Source organism: Hippopotamus amphibius, chromosome 1, assembly GCF_030028045.1.
Source record: "Hippopotamus amphibius kiboko isolate mHipAmp2 chromosome 1, mHipAmp2.hap2, whole genome shotgun sequence".
NCBI classification, from domain to species: Eukaryota; Metazoa; Chordata; class Mammalia; order Artiodactyla; family Hippopotamidae; genus Hippopotamus; species Hippopotamus amphibius.
In genome coordinates this window covers 127,825,557-127,844,633 of record NC_080186.1, presented here as the reverse complement: position 1 = coordinate 127,844,633, position 19,077 = coordinate 127,825,557, and the positions used below count along the sequence as shown (strand labels likewise).

The 19,077-nt window shown below is 46.1% G+C and overlaps 1 protein-coding gene across 8 annotated transcripts in view; it reads left to right on the top strand.

The window, feature by feature from the left end:
- Window positions 1-5,372: 5,372 nt before the first annotated feature.
- Window positions 5,373-19,077, top strand: part of NSD1 (nuclear receptor binding SET domain protein 1) — a 142,017-nt gene continuing 128,312 nt past the window's right edge. For 3 of the 8 annotated variants that reach the window (XR_009052729.1, XM_057728198.1, XM_057728171.1), the window contains exons 1-2: window positions 5,373-5,672; window positions 6,797-7,740. Coding sequence is in view for 6 of the 8 variants with exons in the window: in XM_057728198.1 (XP_057584181.1) it covers window positions 6,814-7,740 (927 nt within the window). In the remaining 2 variants the exon portion in view is untranslated. Of the gene's footprint in view, window positions 5,673-5,692; window positions 5,951-6,016; window positions 6,236-6,796; window positions 7,741-19,077 lie in introns of those variants that run through there. The other 5 variants (XM_057728206.1, XM_057728214.1, XM_057728180.1 and 2 more) reach the window with 5 other exon arrangements.

The window sequence follows — 19,077 nt, the reverse complement described above, 5'->3', positions numbered from 1 at the left end:
TCTTCTGTCTTTTGGAGACACAGACTTAGAGAAGAGGGGAGGAGACAGATGAAGCCTTAGGAAATGTTTCCCCAGCACCTACTCTGATCCTTTCAGTCCTGGGCTTGGTCACTGGAGGTCAGAGAAGTATGTGCACTGTGTCTTATTAAAAGAAGGCTCACCAACTGGCTGGGATCAGACATGTAAAGCCAGTAGTTACTGCAGGGGCTCATTCAGGGAAAAATGACTGCCTGTAGGGTGGGATTAGGGAAGACTGCCAGGAGGAGGAATCTTCTAAACTGGGCCCTGAAGGATGAGTAGGAGTTTGCATGACAGGGGAAAAGGCAGAGGGACGAGCATGAGTACAGGCTGGATGGGACGTGGCCTGTCCTGGCACAGTGAGTACACTGGGCAGTGGGGGAAGTGATGAGGGCAGGAGGGCAGGGATCAGTGGCCACTGTACACAGGGCCTTCAAAAAAGAACATTTAAGGGACAGAACACTTGAAGGTGAAAATTTGAGTCCCTGGGGCTGGGGCCAGCGCTGGTGCTACAGGGTCAGTATAGCTGACAGAAACCTGGTATTTTGGGTAGGAAGGAAACTACTGGAAAGCTGTATGGCTTCAAATGTGGCCAAAACTTCCTCGATCTTAAGCAGAAGCCTGATCAGTTCTGGGGAAACCACTCAGTGGGAGAGAAAAGAAACAATTCCTGGAACCGTCACAAGGGGTGGCTGTGGTGTTCACCAGCAGTGTTTGGGACTCATCACCAAAGGCCTCCAAGCCTCCCCCAAACCTGGCTGTTTCATCAGAAAGCAGATGCTGCCCCAGTCCAGTGTGAGTGAAGAGTTGGAACTGAGAGTTGGGGTTGGGAGTTTGAATAGGTCACACTTCCTACTGGGAAGATGGGGATAACAAGAGTTCCCACCTCAGGATTAAATGAGAGAGTGTCTTGCAGAGTTGCTGGCACAGAAGAAGAGAAGCCACAACTGTTATTGTAACCTAGCAATCCTAGAATGTCCCAAGGCAGGACCCTTGTGTTTCTAGAGGAGGTATCAATCCCTTCTGGACACTGCTGGCAGAGTGAGCTTTCAACTGCACAGATGAGATTCTTAACCTGCTTCTTAACCTTCCATGGCTCCCTGCTGCCTTCCAGGTAAAGCCTGAATTCTTTAACTTGACCAAGAAAGCCCTGCACTGTCAGGCCCCTGTGACTTTCCCCATCTTCTCGGAGGCCTCTTACTATACTCATCACCTCTACTGCTCCCAGTACACACTAGCCTCTGGCCACACCGAACTGTGGTCAGTTCCTCCAAAGCCTGGTATTTCTCTAGGCTCTTCTGCTGGAATCTCGACTTCATCCCCTCCTTTCTAAGCTTTTCCTGCGAATCCTTCTGGACTCCCTCTGGATGTCACTTCTGTGGAAAGCCTTCCCTGACTGTCCCTGAGGCCTCCCCAGCTCCCCCAGCACCTCTGGCATCTCTCTCAGTGCTCAGCTCTCTACCTTGTTATTACTTCTCTGCCTTTCCCACAAGGCTCTGAGGGGGAGCTCAATAAATATCTGCTGAATTAATGGACGAAGGTGGGGGCAGTTCTAAGAAAAAAGGAGTACGCTGGCGGAATGTCTCGACAGATATCTCTTTCAGCAGGTTAGGAGTAACAGTAATTTACAGATGGGGAAACTGAGGCTAAGGCAACCTCACTTTGCCTGCCACTCAAATTCCTGAGCACCTGTGGACAAGACACTGCCGGGCCTTCTCACAGACAGTATTTGGAAGGTGTGCTGGCTAAAAGCAAGGGATGTGAGGCTGATCACACCAGGTGACATGACTCTGAGACCTTGCAGAAGGACGTAATCTTTTGGACCTCATTTCTTCACAGGGCTGCTGAAGGGTAAAGGAACTCATGTGTGTCAAGTGCCCAGCGTGGTATCTAGTACACAGCATAGGCTCAGAGAGTATTCATTGGTTCCGATCTCTGTCTTAAGGATGGGAAGTATAGGCCCTGAAAAGCTCCCTGTGCAGAGAGAAGGAGGGCAGGCCACAGCCCTCCCCCTTCTTCCCCACTTCAGAAGCCAGTGTTCTTGTGAGAATACTGGGTCCTGTGGGCCCCCTCAGCCCAGTGCTGGCACACAGCAGGTGCTTCCCAGGGCCTGCTGGATGCGGAGGCTCCACTGGGGGCTGCTGTGGATGGGACTCTGTAGCCAAATGCTACTCTAAGAGGCAGGAAGGGATCCTTGAGTCGTTCCAGGAAAGTCCAAGAGATTTTCCCTGGGATTCCAGTCTTTTCCCTGAGACCATCAGTAAGCGGCTCCTCCCCAGCTGCCTGTCCCCCTTTAGCCCCCTACGCAGATTCCGTGGGGCCTGGGGAGTTGGAGAGAGGGATTCCTGTAGGGCAGTGATGTCTAGAGCTCAGCACTGGGAGGAACAATTCTCCCTGCCCCTCTTCACACTTTAGCACCTTTAGCTGTTTTTTCCTAAGGCTTGGGGCTTCCTAAGGCAGGCATCTCATCCTTTGTTTCCCCAGCACCCAGCAATACTGCCTGGAATGCAGGAAGTGTTTGCTGAGTGAAGCAATGAAACACATTTCAGCATTCATCAAGGGCTTAGTCTGTATAGACCCCGAACACTTACTTTTACCTTGCAGGATCCTCGCAGCCACCCTGTTCATTGGAAGCCACAGGCGAGGAAACTGAGGCCTGGGGCTGTTAACCCACTGGCTCAAGGCCATACGGTGGCAGCTCAGAGGCCCTCGGGATGGTCGTGGAAAGTAAAGGGTTGAAAGTAAACTTGATGAATTGGGGCAATTGGCAGGGGGTAATTGTTAGTCAGAAATGATTGGCTCAAATTATTAGGTGTGAAGAAGGAACCAGTCGGAGCTTCCCCACTGAACTGCCTAGAAGGGATTAGCCGGAGTCACTCCTTAGTAGAACAAAGGGTTGGGTCCCTGTAGGGCGGGACCCTGGGGTGTAGACCCAGTTCTTCTCTGGCTGGTCCTAGCACACAGAACACTGCCAATCTGACTTGCACCTGGGAACGGTCAGGGTACCTCATTCTCCTCAACAGAAGGAGGCCCTCTGGGGTCACAGTGCTCCTCTCATCACTCTGGTTCTAGGGCGCACCTTTCTTCCAAGACACCCCACTTTCTCTCTGGGCAGGGACTGCATCCCAGCACTTAGGTGTGGTAAAGACCTGCTGTGTATCTCCTTGGCTGGTCTGTGGGCCGTGGAGGGCAGGAGGCTAAGGGCGTCCTGAGCTCCAAGCCTACTGGGGCCAGTTTCGGGGTGAAAGTTGGGGAAGGCTGAAGGATGGAATTTAGGAAGCCCCGCGCCAAAGCCAATACCGCGCAGAGCAACGCCAAAAGTGGCCTTTCTCCCAGGTGGGCTCACGGTTAACAGATCGAAGGATGGCGGGTAAACACGCCACTGGGGCAATAATTATGCACATTTACTAAGCCCTGGGAGGAATGGTGGTCACGTGGTTCTCGAGGGCGGCGCCCTCAGCTTTGAGATGGAGTTAACTCTAATCACAGAAGGCTTTCTGGAGGAGGCGGAATTTTTATGGCGGTCGATTGTGGTTTTCTCTGAACAGCAAGGATGAGCTTAGCACTCTAGGGACCGGACAGGTCCCGAGGTGAGCTTTTTGTCGCGGAGCAAGCCCGGGGTGGGGGCTGGATCGGGGTTGGATCGGGTTAGGGGAAGGGGTTCGGGGGGGTCGGCGTCGCAGGGTCAAGTTGTTTGGCTTCCCCCACCTGCCTTCGCGTTGTCTTTGGTGATTGGAACGCGCTGTAGCCGCCCTAGGCCAGTGCTGCGGAGCCCGGGACACTGGGCGCAGGCCTCGAGGTGCCAGGCGCCCGAGAGCAGAGCGCCCCAGGCCAGGGATCAGGCCAGCAGGCTTGGCGGGGCCAGCCCCGCGGCCCGCCCTCCCGGCGCTGTTCCGCCGGGGTCCCGATGCGGGCCCCGCAGGGGCGAGGCGCGCGCTCCCCGGGGAGCAGGGCTGCGGAGCAGGCGGCCTGCGCCGGGGGGAGGTGGCACGAGAGGGCCATCTGCCTGGGTGCAGAGAACTGCAGCGTCCGCGGTGCGAGGCGCTGCCCCTCCGGGCCCCCAGCCCGCGTCCACTGCCCCGCGCGCACGCACCTACTGACGCCCGCCCGCGCCCCGGGCCCGAGTCCGAGTGCCAGGCCCAGACCCAGGCGCGGGAGGCGGTGCAGGGATCAGTGGACCCCTCCCCCAGCACTCCCCTCGCCCCGCCCGAGGCTGCGAGGACCCCTGGGCCCGGGGGTGGTGAGGGAGCTTCGTCCCCGCGGTGCCCCAGCTGGGGACTAGGGCTTACTGGGCGGGGGCCGCACGGCGGCAGGCCGAGGTGCGGGCGTGCTGTCAGCCTGCTGCCCGGCTCGGGTGCGGGGGGTGGGCTCAGCGCGGGGGTCGTCCGGCCTCACCCCCCCCCCCCGCCGAGGCCACAGCTGGGCGGGCAGTGCCCGGGCCGGTAACCCGACCCGACCCGGCTCCCAGGAGCCGCTCACCCCGCACGGCCGGGCAGGGGGAGGGAGAGGAATGGGGGGGAGGGGGAAGGGAAGGGAAGGGGTGGTGGGTGAGGGGCTGTGGGGACCGCAGGGCCGAGTCCCCGGCCTGCTTGCGCTGCTCTAGGGCGGCTGCCTTTGGCGCCCGGGACGAGCCAGCCCCCTGCCTCTCGGGCGTCGGGCCTGCGGCAGGAGGGAGCCCTGGGGCTGCACAGGCTTGGCTCGGGGAGGCAGACCCGAGCTGCTGCCTCCATTTTGTTTCCTGCTCAGCTTGGTCTGTGGTGGTGGTGGTGTGGGCTTGGGGTGCGGCCGGGCAGGGGGTTCACCTGTGGCCGCGCCTGCTCGGGGTTTGAGGCCTCGAAGACCCCAGCCCCAGCCCCCAGGTGAGCCCCGCGGTAGGAGGGGGGTTGCCTTGGCCTCGGGCCGAGCGGAGCGGGCTGAGGGCAGGTGCCCAGTGGATGGGGAACCCGGGCTGTAACCTAAGATGGAGGCCGGGACTGACGCGGGCCCGAGCGGGGCTGGCGGGGCGGTAGGACAGGCCTCAGCCCGGCCAGGTGCCGCCGGGGCTGGGGCTGGAGACCGATAGGGTGCTGGACCCGTGTGCAGCCCGGGGCCGGCGCAGCTCCCCGAGGTAGGTGAGGGGATCGGAGTGCCACCCACGACGCCCGCAGGCCCCGACACTCCGGGGAGGCGCGCGAGGCCCCTGGGGAGCCCGCCTCAGGCCCCGCCCGGGCAGCCGGGCCGGCCCGTAGGCCCGGGCCGCGAGCGGGCGCGCAGGGGGAGGGGAGGGGGCGGCAGCGGCGGCTCCGCTGATTGGGCGACGCGCTCGCGAGCCCGACTTCACCCGCCCTGAACCCCGAAGAGTGAGGCAAAGGAGCGCGCGCCGTGGGGGAAGGGGTGCGCGCGCACTCGGGACCCCTGCCGCACGCGGGCCGGCGCGAGGCGCTCGGTCGCTCGCGCCGCCGCGGGGGCGCGCGCGGTGGGGGTGTGAGGAGGAGGCGGCGGCGGCGGAGTAGGCCGGGGCAGGTCGCGCTCGCTGCCTTCTCCCCTGAAGAGAGACGCGGGGGGAGGGGGGTGCGGCGAGCGGCTCCGCGCTCTCCCCACCTCTCCGCTCGCGCCCCAGTGTAATGAGGGTTACCCCCTCCCCCCAGCCGGCCCGGGAGGGGGCGCGGGGCACGGTAACTAGTGCGCTGGGGTGGGCGGCGGGCGGGCGCGAGCGGAGGGGGGAGGTGGCCGGGCGGGGAAGATGGTGGTGGCCGTGAGGTGAGGGGCGCGGGGGAGGGCCGGGCGCGGCGCAGGGTTGGTGGCCGGCGGCGTTGCAGCCGCAGGCCCCCTCCCCCTCCATCACTACCAGCCGGGCTCAGGCCTAGCCGGCCCGGCCGCCGCGAACTTCCTCCCAGCGCGGCCCTTGCCCCGCCGGCCTCCCGCGCGCACCTCGGCCTCCGCCTCCCTTCAGGTAGCCGCCCGGGGGGCACGGGGCCGGCTGCCGTCCTGCAGCAAACTTTGCTTGGTGCTGAATATTGATGAGTGCGATCGGCTCGGCCAGGAGGTGCTGCCGGCGCTGCGGGAAGGAGCGCGGCCCGGGCAGGCGGCGGCGGCGTCGGCAGCAGCCATGTTTGTCAAGCTGTAGCAGCTGCTGCTGCCCTGACTCGGCTTCACTGGCTGCCTCCGTTTCTCCCCCTGCCGCTCGCTGGCCTTTGGGCCCTGCAGCCGTGGACCGAGCAGGCCTGCAGTCAGAAAGGCGAGCTTCGGGGCGCAGCCGCTTCGGCCGACTCGCCTGCGGCCAGAGCACGGCCGCTGCAAAGGCTCCGGCGCCGGCTGGGGCGCAGGGTGCAGCGCTATTGTGACCGCTGCGCCCGAGCGAGCCAGGAAGGATGGGGGGGTAACCTTTTTGTGCAGCGTCCCGGAGCCCCCCTCGAGCCCTACAGCCCCCTCCCTTCGGGAGATCCGGCCACAGGACCCCCAGCGGGGGAGGGGAAGGACGATTCCTGTTGAAGATTTGGAAATTTCTACTGCCAAAGGGATTTTAATTTTAGATCAGCCCAACTGTCCACCAGTCTGCAGTGCAGGAAAAAGGGACGGGCTGTTTCCATGTGGCAAGGTCTGCCCGTCTCCGGGAAGATGGAGTTTGCGGAGTCTCACCGAGGCCATTTTCCATCCTCAGCTGGGGAACTTTTTCCGCCCATGGGAGTGCAGCAGAAAGGCATCAAAGCCACTAGGCCTTGAGCAGTGGCTGCCATTTTGAAGATAAGAGTCAAATGGCTTATTAACTCAGGTTAATTGCTGTGTTTTTGGATTCCAGGTTGATGCTGGCCCAGGATGGATCAGACCTGTGAACTACCTAGAAGAAATTGTCTGCTGACCTTTTCCAATCCAGTGAATTTAGATGCCCCTGAAGACAAGGACAGCCCTTTCGGTAATGGTCAATCCAATTTTTCTGAGCCACTTAATGGGTGTACTATGCAGTTATCGACTGCCAGTGGAACATCCCAAAATGCTTATGGACAAGATTCTCCATCTTGTTACATTCCACTGCGGAAACTACAGGATTTGGCCTCCATGATCAATGTAGAGTATTTAAATGGGTCTGCTGATGGATCAGAATCCTTTCAAGACCCTGAGAAAAGTGATTCAAGAGCTCAGTCGCCAATTGTTTGCACTTCCTTGAGTCCTGGTGGTCCAACAGCACTTGCTATGAAACAGCAACCCTCTTGTAATAACTCCCCTGAACTCCAGGTAAAAGTAACAAAGACTATCAAGAATGGCTTTCTGCACTTTGAGAATTTTACTTGTGTGGACGATGCAGATGTAGATTCTGAAATGGACCCAGAACAGCCAGTCACAGAGGATGAGAGTATAGAGGAGATCTTTGAGGAAACTCAGACCAATGCCACCTGCAATTATGAGCCTAAATCAGAGAATGGTGTAGACGTGGCCATGGGAAATGAACAAGACAGCACACCAGACAGTAGACACGGTGCAGTCAAATCGCCATTCTTGCCATTAGCTCCTCAAACTGAAACACAGAAAAATAAGCAAAGAAATGAAGTGGACGGCAGCAATGAAAAAGCAGCCCTTCTCCCAGCCCCCCTTTCGCTAGGAGATACAAACATTACCATAGAAGAGCAATTAAACTCAATAAATTTATCTTTTCAGGATGATCCAGACTCCAGTACCAGTACATTAGGAAACATGCTAGAATTACCTGGAACTTCATCATCATCTACTTCACAGGAATTGCCATTTGTAAGCAGTTTTTGGTACAACTTAAATATATACATAAATGTATATATACAGGCAACTTAAAGGGAAACTATAAAAACCGATTATAACTAATTGGTTTTTGACTGTTTATCAGGTCACAGATGAAAGCCTATTGCTAATGATAAGCTCTTTCGGGAAATTCGATTTAAAATTTTTTCTCTATTGAATGAGTTTGGTTCTTTTCTCATTTTCCCCAGTTAACTCTCCATTGAGGACTGGCTAAGAGTTAAACTTTTAGGGGCATTTGATTAAGTTCAGATTTCAGTTTTCAAGATGGAGGTATATATTTGTTTAGCTTTTTTTTTTTTTTTTTTTTTTTTTAAAGGTGGGCTTGGCTTTCGGTTGCTGGTGTCATGAGTATAGGTGAACCAGTTAATTTCCTGGAGTCTTGTTTCTGCATAAGGCATGGCTTATATTTTTAGTTGATGGGGTGACTCTTGGCTGTAGGTTGAAGTGCATTTTGGGTACATATTAGGAGTAGCTAAGATGAGAAGGACTTCTTGGACATCGGTCAGAATTTCAATTAGGCTCCTTTTTCTGAACTACCTGTTGTACAGCATCCTGTGCTTTAGGTAACTGCCACCATCAGAGTAGGCCCTTGAACCTTTTAAATTTTGAAGTGTATATATATGTGTGGTATGGGTGTATGTATATAGAAATGGAAAAAAATGTAATTAGACTTAGTAGTGCTATGTTCTATTGTTAGATTGTGGTAAATGATAAAGTTTTTTTAAAAATTTGATCTTACGCCGAGGATTTTGGCTATCCCTAGTTAGCTAAATGACCACTGAATTCTCTTCGCCTCAGTTTCATCACCTTTAAAATCTGATTGTTTTAACTTCATTGTTAAAAGATTTCTTTCAGCTTTAAATATTTGATTCTGATTTTGTTTCTGCCCAGACACATTGTCATGGTCACCTGTGATATCATCAAGAGAGGATCCTATTCCCTCCTAGTGTGCCTCTGAAATACTCTGTAAAGATTTAGTCAGAGAAATTTTATGGTGTGTGGTGATAGTTTTGAGTGCATTAAATGTTCATTTTACTATGTAGCCCTGCTGTTCTTCAGGGTTAGAGTGAGAATGTGGATGTGTCACTTTTGTTTCTGTTGATTCATATCTTAAATATGCTTTAATACTCCTTGATTTCTTAGCTTGGCAGTTGCAGATTTTAAAAATTTGTTTTGGTAGTTATCTTGAGTCTGTATTGTCCTAGATATGTTTTAGGGTGGATAGGCTGTTGTTGGAAGCCTACTGGCAGCTCAGACAAATCCTTCTTTGTGGGTTCACATTGACACTTACTTTACATGTGTATAGTTTTGTGTATTTAACTACATGAAAACTTAAATCTGAAGGTGGAGATACATGTTTCTCTAGAAGCATACAAATATAATGTAAATCTATCTGGTTCTTATCAAAGAGAGGTCAGTGGAGTATTGGTTCTGTTAAAAACAATGGAAAATACTGGAGCCTATAGAAAGTATGTTATGCATCTGAAATGAGAGTTAACAAGCTTGTATAAATTTAGAAAATTTTTTTTCAGGTAGAAAATCTAAATTGCTCAAAGACTGTGGACTTGAAGAAGCAAGTATCTTTATTCTTTTTTTTCTTTTCTTTTTTTTCTTTTTTTTTTCTTTTTGGCCGTGCCGCACATGGCTTGCCGGAGCTTAGTTCCCCTACCAGGGACTGAACCTGGGCCACGGCAGTGAAAGCACCAAGTCCTAACCACTGGACCGCCAGGGAATTCTCATCTTTATTCTTTCATTCAGGTTGTGGATGAAATCTATTGCTTTGATTTTTGTCTTTGATATTTTTTAACTGAGGATTTAAAGTGAAGTCAGTCTCAAAATGCAGATGTACTTGAACAATAAGTTTGGGAAAAGTATAATTAAAAAGAATTCTATATAGCCAGACACTACTGTTGTACCGAGGGTATTCACAATTGATTGGTTGATGCAGCAGGTGTAGAGTGCTTACTCTGTATTAGAGCCTGTGCCCAGGGCTAGAAATTTTAGAAAATCTTTTGCAAATGCTATTTGTCTTTTATTCTGTCTGTAATATTGTGATAGAATAGGATTCTCCTGTCAAGATTAAGAGTAGTTATTAAGGTTTTAAGCCCTCCGTCTGGAATTAGAGAAAGACACATAATTCAGCGTCATATTGTCGGTTGTTTTGTACAGCGAGCTATCAGCAGGCATTTTACCTCCTGTCATAAATGAGCAGTCTCTTCTGTTTACCCTCATGCTCTTCAGTTTTTTTTTCTGCATACAGTGATGTGAAATCCTTGTCATTGTAGTTAATAATCCTGACCTGGGGCTTTTATATTTAATTGGGTTGATACTTTCTAATTTCTGCCAATGTACATATACAGTGTACAGTGCTTTATACATTGTAGATGCTTGAAAAAAAATCTTCAAGGAAGGTTGGTTCCCAGAGTTCCAAGTTAAAACAGTCAATAACTTAGTTTATTAAGTGCTTTGGTCTGTATTGTCTCATTGGGTCTTCACAGCCTTGTAGTAAAAACAGATGTCATAGAAAACATAGATCAGCCTTCAAGGCACTTGACGTTGGAGACAAGACCAGAACCCTTGAAACCATAGAATTATCTGAGTACTCTTGGTTTCTTTAGTGACTTTCGAAGGTCTGTGACACTCTTGCTTGAGCCTGAAGTAACTCCTGGTTTTCTTACTAGGCCGATTGCAGCAGTTGTTTGTTCACTACTCTTCCTCACTTAGGTATTTTTGGAGATAAATATAAATAGTTAATTTATGCTGTGGTGGTATTCATGAATTTGGGGATCTTCAAAGTTCTTAGGATGTAGCCAGCCTCCAAGATGGTCTGACGTACATGTTATATATTAGTGATCCTCTTTATCTAAAGAATACCACTAAAAATGAATATACTTAAAATGAGAACTAAAATTTCATAACTTAGTAGGGAGAAAAAGATTTTAGGATTTTATATTGAAAAGTAAAATTAAGAATTATAAAAGTAAGTTTTAAACCTTTATCAAAATTTTGGTTATGGGACTTCCCTGGTGGTCCAGTGGCTAAGACTCCGTGCTCCCAATGCAGGGGGCCCGGGTTCGATCCCTGGTCAGGGAACTAGATCCCATATGCTGAAACTAAAGATCCCACATGCTGCAACGAAGATCCCAAGTGCTGCAACTAAGACCTGGAGCAGCCAAATAAATAAATAAATATTTAAAGAAAATTTTTTTGATTATGATGGCAACTGTTATAAGGCAAGAATCAAGTGGATTTCAAAAAATTTTGTTCAGCAAAATTGTGCAGCAGGAGATGGCATACTTTATTTTGCTTAATTTTCTCATCGTGATCATAAGGAGGATAAATTTTTGTAAGATATTTAAGAACTTAGTCTTATTAAGGTTCTCTTTTTAAAAGTATCCACTATGGAAAATTTCAGGTATATACCAAAGTTGAGAAAATAGTTGAATTTTCATGTACTCCTCACCTAGCTTCAGGAATTACCTATGTTGGGACTTCCCTGGTGGACCAGTGGTTAAGACTCCGTGCTTCCACTGCAGGGGGGCACGGGTTTGATCCCTGGTTGGGGAAGTTCCACATGCTGCGAGGTGCAGGCCTCCCCTCCCCCAAATAAAAAGAAAATTACCGATATTTTGCCAGTCTTGTTTTATCCTCCCTGCACTATGTCCTCCCTCCACTAACATTTAATCCTTTGGTGTTCCTTGTATCACTCTTTGAAACTTCTGTCCTGTTATACTTGTCAGTTGTCACTTGTTTAGTGGTTGACCTAGATCACCTTTTCCTTGCCTGTAATTGGAGTGATTCTTTATTATTTACATTGACTTTAAGAAACACAGCATCTTTTTGCCAGATTTGTTTGCAGTTTTACCTTGTAATTGATATGCACTGTAATACTAGTTAGTGCTTCAATAGGTAGAGACGGACTGTATTGTACATGGGGTGGATATTTGAAATAGAGACTTTTTTTTGCCCATAAATAGATACTTGAGACTTTTCTGGCAGTCCAGTGGTTACTAATCCATGCTTCCACTTGCAGGGGGCATGGGTTTGATTCCTGGTTGGGGAACTAAGATCCTGCATACTGTGTGGTGCAGCCAAAAGAAAAAGAAGAAAAGGATATCTTGGTGTTGTAACAATATCCCCCCTGTACAATCTTGGAGCTCCAGAAAGTACAAACCACTGCCTGTACTAAGTTCTGTGCTATGGCTGTTTAAGTGATTAAGGAGATCAGTGGAGAGATGAATGAAACCTAGAGTAGTCAAGGCTTCAAGGAAGGAAGAAGTGGGATTTGAATTGGCATTGACTAGGTTGGGTTTGGTTAGGTTTAGAAGGGTACTTTGGATAAAGAGAATTAAATGAACATAGTATTTTCAGAAGATTGGGTAGGATGGGTGTCCTCAGGTAATTGGGCCTAGAAATCCAGATTGTGGCATTTGGTATTGATGTGATAGGAACTGGGATCCAGTGAGGAATTTTAGCTGAGAAGTGATACGATGAAATCTGTTTGGAAAACTTTGGCTGGGAGAGAGTAGAGGCAAGGTTAGGATGTAGGAGTCTGTTGCAATAGTAATTAAAGATTAGAATTGAGCAGAGTCAATAGTAGAAAGAAAGGGGGTAAATCCGAAAGATTATTTCAGAGGAGGGAAAATCGGCATCCCTTTTAGGGTTGCCTGGATTGGAGGCAAAATTGGAGCCTGGATTTGAGGAATGAAGGAGAGAGATAAGTGCAGACAATGTCCAAGGCTTGTTGTGTTGGTGCCTGAGACAAAAATGATTCCTCAGGGGTTCTCTCCTCTTCCCTTATCATCCTAACAGTTCTCTACTCCCTCCTTTCCTGTTTCCACACTTCTCAATTTCTGCTCTTTATTTGACTGTCCTTGCTGGAGGCACTGGTTTTATTCATCACTCTTTCCTCTTTCTCTCTGGGATCTTTATTCTCAGCCTTTACTGCATCCCTTTTTCTGCCTAAAAACAGAATGACATCTTCCTATTCTAAAGGAATCTTCCTCTATCCTGTAACCCCTCCGATTGTCTTTCCTCTTTATTGGTGAATTTCTTGAAAGAGTTGTCCACTTTGTTTACCTCTCCTTGAAGCTCTGTGAATTGGCTTCTCTACTCTGTTGAAACTGTTCAAAGTCACGAATATCACCTCCATACTTATATTACTATTTGTGCAGCATTTTGACCACCACTCCTTTAAACAGACCTTTTTTGACTGCTTGTTCTCTCTTCTTTCTCTTTCCTTCATTCTCTGCAGTCTCATCTGCTTTCACTGATTCACTTTACTGCTTTTCTACTCTGTGAAAACTCTCTTGATCTGACTTCTGAGCTTCAGACGGAGAAACTCAAATTGCCACGGAGTTTCTCTTCCACCTATATCATATTTATTCACTTTTGACCCTATCTCTTTTATTGCTAAACATGTTTTTCCTTTTGCCTTAATAGTGGCATCATCCTCCAGTTCTTCTCAGGAGTGGAAACTTTGGAGTCACTTATTTGTTTATATGTTAAAAATGCCTTTGAGTGCCTCCTCTGTGCTGGGCACCACTAGTATAAAAAAAAGGAAGGACATAGTCTGTGCTTTTAAGGAACTTTACTGTGCGAGGAAGACCAGTGTAAGCAATGACAATACAGAATATCACATGGTCTGGTAGGTGTTGTACTGTGGGAGTGTGGAGGAAGGCATGCCTGGAGTAATCTGGAAGAACTTCACAGAGGGTTATATGTAATTGGAACAGAGACACACGAGTAAGTAAGAAGAAATAGCATATGCAAGTGGCAAGAAATTCTTTGATAGGAATCTGAGAGGAGGGGAGTTGTCAGGAGTTAAAATGTAAATATAGGCCTTGTATTCCATGCTATAGGGTTAAATTTTTATGCTATTTCTATTCTACTGTGATGTCATTATTACTGGTCTTCATATAGTTTTTCTCTCCAGTCTGTCTGGAGAGACAGACAAAATTACCTCTGACCTCCAAAATGAGAGATACTAGGTCTCTGTTTAAAGCTTTACCTTCGGTGCCTCACTCCTCTCCCCATTTGCCTAACAAATAAAGCCCAAATTCAGTGTCCTCTTTGATAGCTCCTTCTGACCTTGCCAGATCTCATGTTAAACCAAGAGCATCCTGGCTGGATTCAACCGTGCTGAACTGTGGGACCTTGCTTCACACTCCTCTGGCTCATGCATTTGTCTTCCTGGTGTCTGATTCATCTTTTTGCATCTTAGCAGTGTGTAACATGGTACCTTCTTTGTAGTAGATACTCTTATATTTATGGAGTAAAAGAATGAATGGTGCTATTACGGAGATAACAAGTTGGGAAGGAGAATAAATTTTAGGTAGGAAGGTGATGAGTAGACTGTGAGCTCTGATCCTCAATGTACCAAATTTCAAAACGTAAGAGATTTTTTTGACTTTATCTCCTCGTGCATTTAATTCCTAAAGGCTTTTAATTTGTGCTCCCTGTATCTCAAGCATTCATTTTTCTCTCCATTCTCATGTTTAATTTCTTAATTAAGGATATTAAATCATAATAGTTTTTTTTAAAATTTTTTACGATAAACTGCATATATTTAGAGTGTACAATTTGGTATCCCAATCTCCCAACTCATTCCCCTCCCCAACCCTCCCCGCCCTCCCCACCTGGTGTCCATATGTTCGCTCTCCACGTGTCCCCATTTCTGCCCTGCAAACCGGTTGATTTGTACCATTTTCCTATAGTCTACATATATGTGTTAATATATGATATTTGTTTTTCTCTTCCTGACCCACTTCACTCTGTATGACAGTCTCCAGGTCCATCCATGTCTCTAAAAATGTCCCAGTTTCATTGCTTTTTACAGCTGAGTAATATTCCATTGTATATATGTACCACATCTTCTTTATCCATTCATCTGTTGATGGACATTTAGGTTACTTCCATGTCCTGGCTATTGTAAATAGTGCTGCAGTGAACATTGGAGTGCATGTGTCTTTTTGAATTAAATCATAATAGTTTTAAGTTGGATAGGTCCCTTGAGAATGTACTGTGCTACCTGTTTAGTAGAAGTCCCTTTAATCTCTCTGAGGCCCAGTTCCTCATCTTTAAACAGGGGAAATACTGTGCAGCCTTGCATGTGTGAAAGGATGCAACAAGATAATTGGTCTGAAGCAGCTAGCACAGTGCTAGTTCTGAAGTAGGTGCTCAGTAAGTGATGCCTATTATTATATGCCAAGAGCCAAATGCACATTTGGAAGAGTTAGTTGTGAATTTTGAGAAATACAACTTTGCATTTTTGCTTTTTTCTCTATTCTTCCAAACTCTTCTTGCTTAATTTGTAAGATAAGGGCATTAACTACTTTTTCTATTTTTGTTTAATACAAATTATTAAATTATTAAATCAGGAGAATTTGATCCATTTTTTGTTTGGTAATCAGGAGAGTTTAATTTGGGCCATAGGGTCAGTATCTTTCTGTACTCCAACTACTAAGTTGTGTAACTTTATTACATTGTTGCATTTTGCTGGTTGTCTTTTGTCATGGATATAAATGTTTCATTTCCACCCCCTGGTTTTCAGGAGAGCTCACCTCTTTTCTGGTGGTGGTTTTGATTTTCATTGAATGATCATTTCTGAAACTTTTTTAATGATTGCAAATGTTGCCTTTCGAAGAAATTGCTATGAATCCCTTTAGTTAGAAAAGTAATACAGATTCATGGTAAAAGTGAAAAATGAAACATTAATAAAAAAAGGAACTTTATTTTTGTCACCCCTAATATGCTCCCTCTTTTTTTGGGGGGTGGGGTGGGGAGCCTCACTGTGTTGCTTGTTGGATCCCAATTCCCTGACCAGGGATTGAACCCAGGCCCTCTGCCATGAAAGCACGGAGTCCTAACTGCTGGACCACCAGGGAATTCCTGGTGCTTCTTCATTTTCACTCTTAATACTTTATTAGAATTTTCTTTGTGTTTATATACTTTTTTTAAAAAAAATTTTGGTAACACAAGTGGCCTGATATACATGTTATTGAATAACTACTTGGTTAATACACTGAAGATATCCATTGATGTGAACATGATGAACATGTCAGTAGATCTCCATTTTTTTTTTTAATTGTTGGTTTTTTTTTTTGGGGGGGTCTGCATTGGGTTTTTGTTGCTGCGTGCAGGCTTTCTCTAGTTGTGGCGAGCAGGGGCTGCTCTTCCTTGTGGTGCGTGGGCTTCTCAGTGTGGTGGCTTCTCTTGTTGCGGAACACGGGCTCTAGGTGCTCAGGCTTCAGTAGTTGCGGCATGTGGACTTCAATAGTGTGGCTCACGGGCTCTAGAGCACAGGCTCAGTAGTTGTGGCACACGGGCTTAGTTGTTCCATGGCACGTGGGATCTTCCTGGACAGGGTTGGAACCCCTGTCCCCTTATTGGCAGGATTCTTAACCACTGCACCACCAGGGAAGTCCCTATTACTGACATTTTTATTGAAATCAGTGTAAGTTCACATGCAGTTAGTTGTAAGAAATGATACAGAGAGATCCCGTGTATATTTTCCTTGATTTTGCAATGGTAATGTTTTGCAAAAACATTTAATATCACAACCAGGATATGGACATTGGTATAATCCACCAATCTTATCCAGGTGTCCCAGTTTTTGTTTTTCATATGTTTTTTAAAGAAAATTCTTTATTTCTGTAAGGACACATTCCATATGTCCCTGGTTTTACTTGTGCTTGTTTGTGTGTATGTACTATGTTAAGTTCTCTGCATTTTTATCACCTGTGTGGGTTTGTATGTTCACTACCATAGTCAAGATGTTGAACAGTTTTAATGCCACGGGGATCTCTCCTGTGGCCCTTTTATCCGACACCCATCTTCTTGGCAGTTCCTCCTCCAGCTTTTGCCAACTACCAATCTGTCCTTTGTTTCTAAAATTTTGTCATTTCAAAAATGTCCATAAATGGAATCATACAGTATACATATAGCCTTTTGGGATTGGGTCTTTTCACTTATAATTCCCTGGAGAATCATCCAAGTTATTGAGTATATCAATATTTTATTCCTTTTTATTACTAAGTAGTATTCCGTGATACGTATATACCACAGTTTGTTTAACCATTCACCTGTTGAAGGACATCTGGGTTTATTCTAGATTTTGGCTATTAAGAAGTAAAAGTGCTATGAATATTAATATACAGGTCTTGTGTGAACATAAGTTTTCATTCCTCCGGGATAAATGCCCAGGAGTACAATTGCTGGATCATATGGTACTGGCATGTTTACTTATATAAGAAACTGCCAAGCTGATTTCCAGAGTAACTGTACTATTTACATTCTCACTAGCAGGGTATGAGTGATCCAGTTTCTCTTCATCCTCACCATCATTGAGGGTTTTCACTATTTTTGTTTTAACTGTTTTGATAGTTATGTAATGATATCTCATTATGTTTTAAATTTGCATTTCCCTGATAGCTAATGATGTTGAACATCTTTTTGTGTGCTTATTTGCCATCTGTATATCCTCTTTGGTGAAATATATTCATGTCTTTTGCCCATTTTCTAATTGGATTGTTTGATTTTAATTGTTGAGTTTTGAGAGTTCTTTATGTATTCTAGATGATCTACATTCTTTATAATGCCTGTATACAAACCATAATTTTTACGTATTGCTTCTACTTTTAGATATCTAATTAAAGAAATAATAAAATCATACAAACTTATGGTTTTCCCCTTAATAAATTGGAACAGGTTTTAGTGTTTGTTACTGTTATTAGGTAAAATTACTTTATTAAGGCCTCTAAAGTTCTTTTCACATGTCCAGAGACCTTACGTAAAATACCAGTACCATAATACTGTGTTAAAGATTGCTGGAAGGATAAAATCCATTTTGGAGTATGAACAATTATATTTACACATTAGATTAAATTAAAAATAATTACTGGTTATATGATATCCCCTCATATACCAGGAAGAATCTGAAGGTAGTCTTTCTTTGTAAATTTGTCATCTCTAATTTCTCTTGATGCAGTAATTGGAGCTGTTGGGAATCCCTGGTGAAAGTCAGCAATGTGCAAGTTATATCTATACCCAGTAAAAATAGTAGGCATTAATGCCATGCTAATTGTTATTGGAATTTTATATCCAAAGGCAGTTCTTTAACATTGTAGTTTGTTCAACTGACAATGTATTGAATCTATATTTCTAATTAGCATGTGACGAAAAAGCACTTCCACCATGCCATGATCTATTAGGAACTACATTTGAAGTGCTTTTTTAACATAGTAGAGCTTTGGGGCAGAAGTGTTTAGTGCAGGTAATTAAACTACTGAAATTAGTTCTTTGGTGGAGTAGGCATTAGAGTTTTAAGTAAAGTCTTGATAGGTACCTTATTAATTTCATAGTAATGTCTGTGGACTTATTTCCTAAGGATGAACTGCTGACAGTGGAATTATCAGGGCAGTGGGTTAAATTTTTTGTGCCTCAGATGTACCAACTTCTGCATGGCTTTCCAAAAAGATTGTACCATTTCACACAGTTCTAAATAGAGTATGAGTGCAGTATTTTCCTCCCTTTGATAGCAAGCCAACTTTGATAGCATTGATGTTTTAAGTTTTTTACTTCATTAAATAGGTGCATACTGCTACTGCAAGATTGATTTAATTAATACAACTTTATTGTTGAAAATGATTTCTTTGTTTATTGTTTGTATTTCTCCTGTGGCATTTGCTGTCTGTATCCTTTGCTGACTTATCTGTCTGGATTGTAGTGTTTTATAGCTATTATCCTTTTATCTTATAGGCATAAGTATTCCTTCTCAATCTGTTTTTCATTTTAGTTAATAATTTTCTATAGTTGTAGAGCCGAAGTTTCATTTTTCATATATCCAAATCTGTGTTTTGGAGTAATTTCTTTTTTTTTTTTTAAGCTCTTTATTGGAATATAATTGCTTTACACTCTTGTACCAGCTTTTGAGGTACACCAGAGTAAATCAGCTGTATTTATACATATATGAGTAATTTCTTTTATTGATTCGAAGTTTACTGTGCTTCTGTGTATTCGATAAACCAACTTTACACACTTGTAAAAATTTGAAGAAATCCTATCTGCTATAATTTTATCGATCTAATAGGGATTTTATTTTAATATCTAGCGCTGTGTTGATAATTTTTATGTTGTCTTTAATATCCTTTTTGAAAACATGCTTATAGCTGTGGAAGGAATGTTTCCCTTTGTATTAGTTATATATATATATTTTTAATATTTATTTATTTATTTGGCTGCACCGGGTCTTAGTTGCAACACAGGGATCTTCATTGCCTCGTGTAGGATCTTTAGTTGCAGCACGCGGGC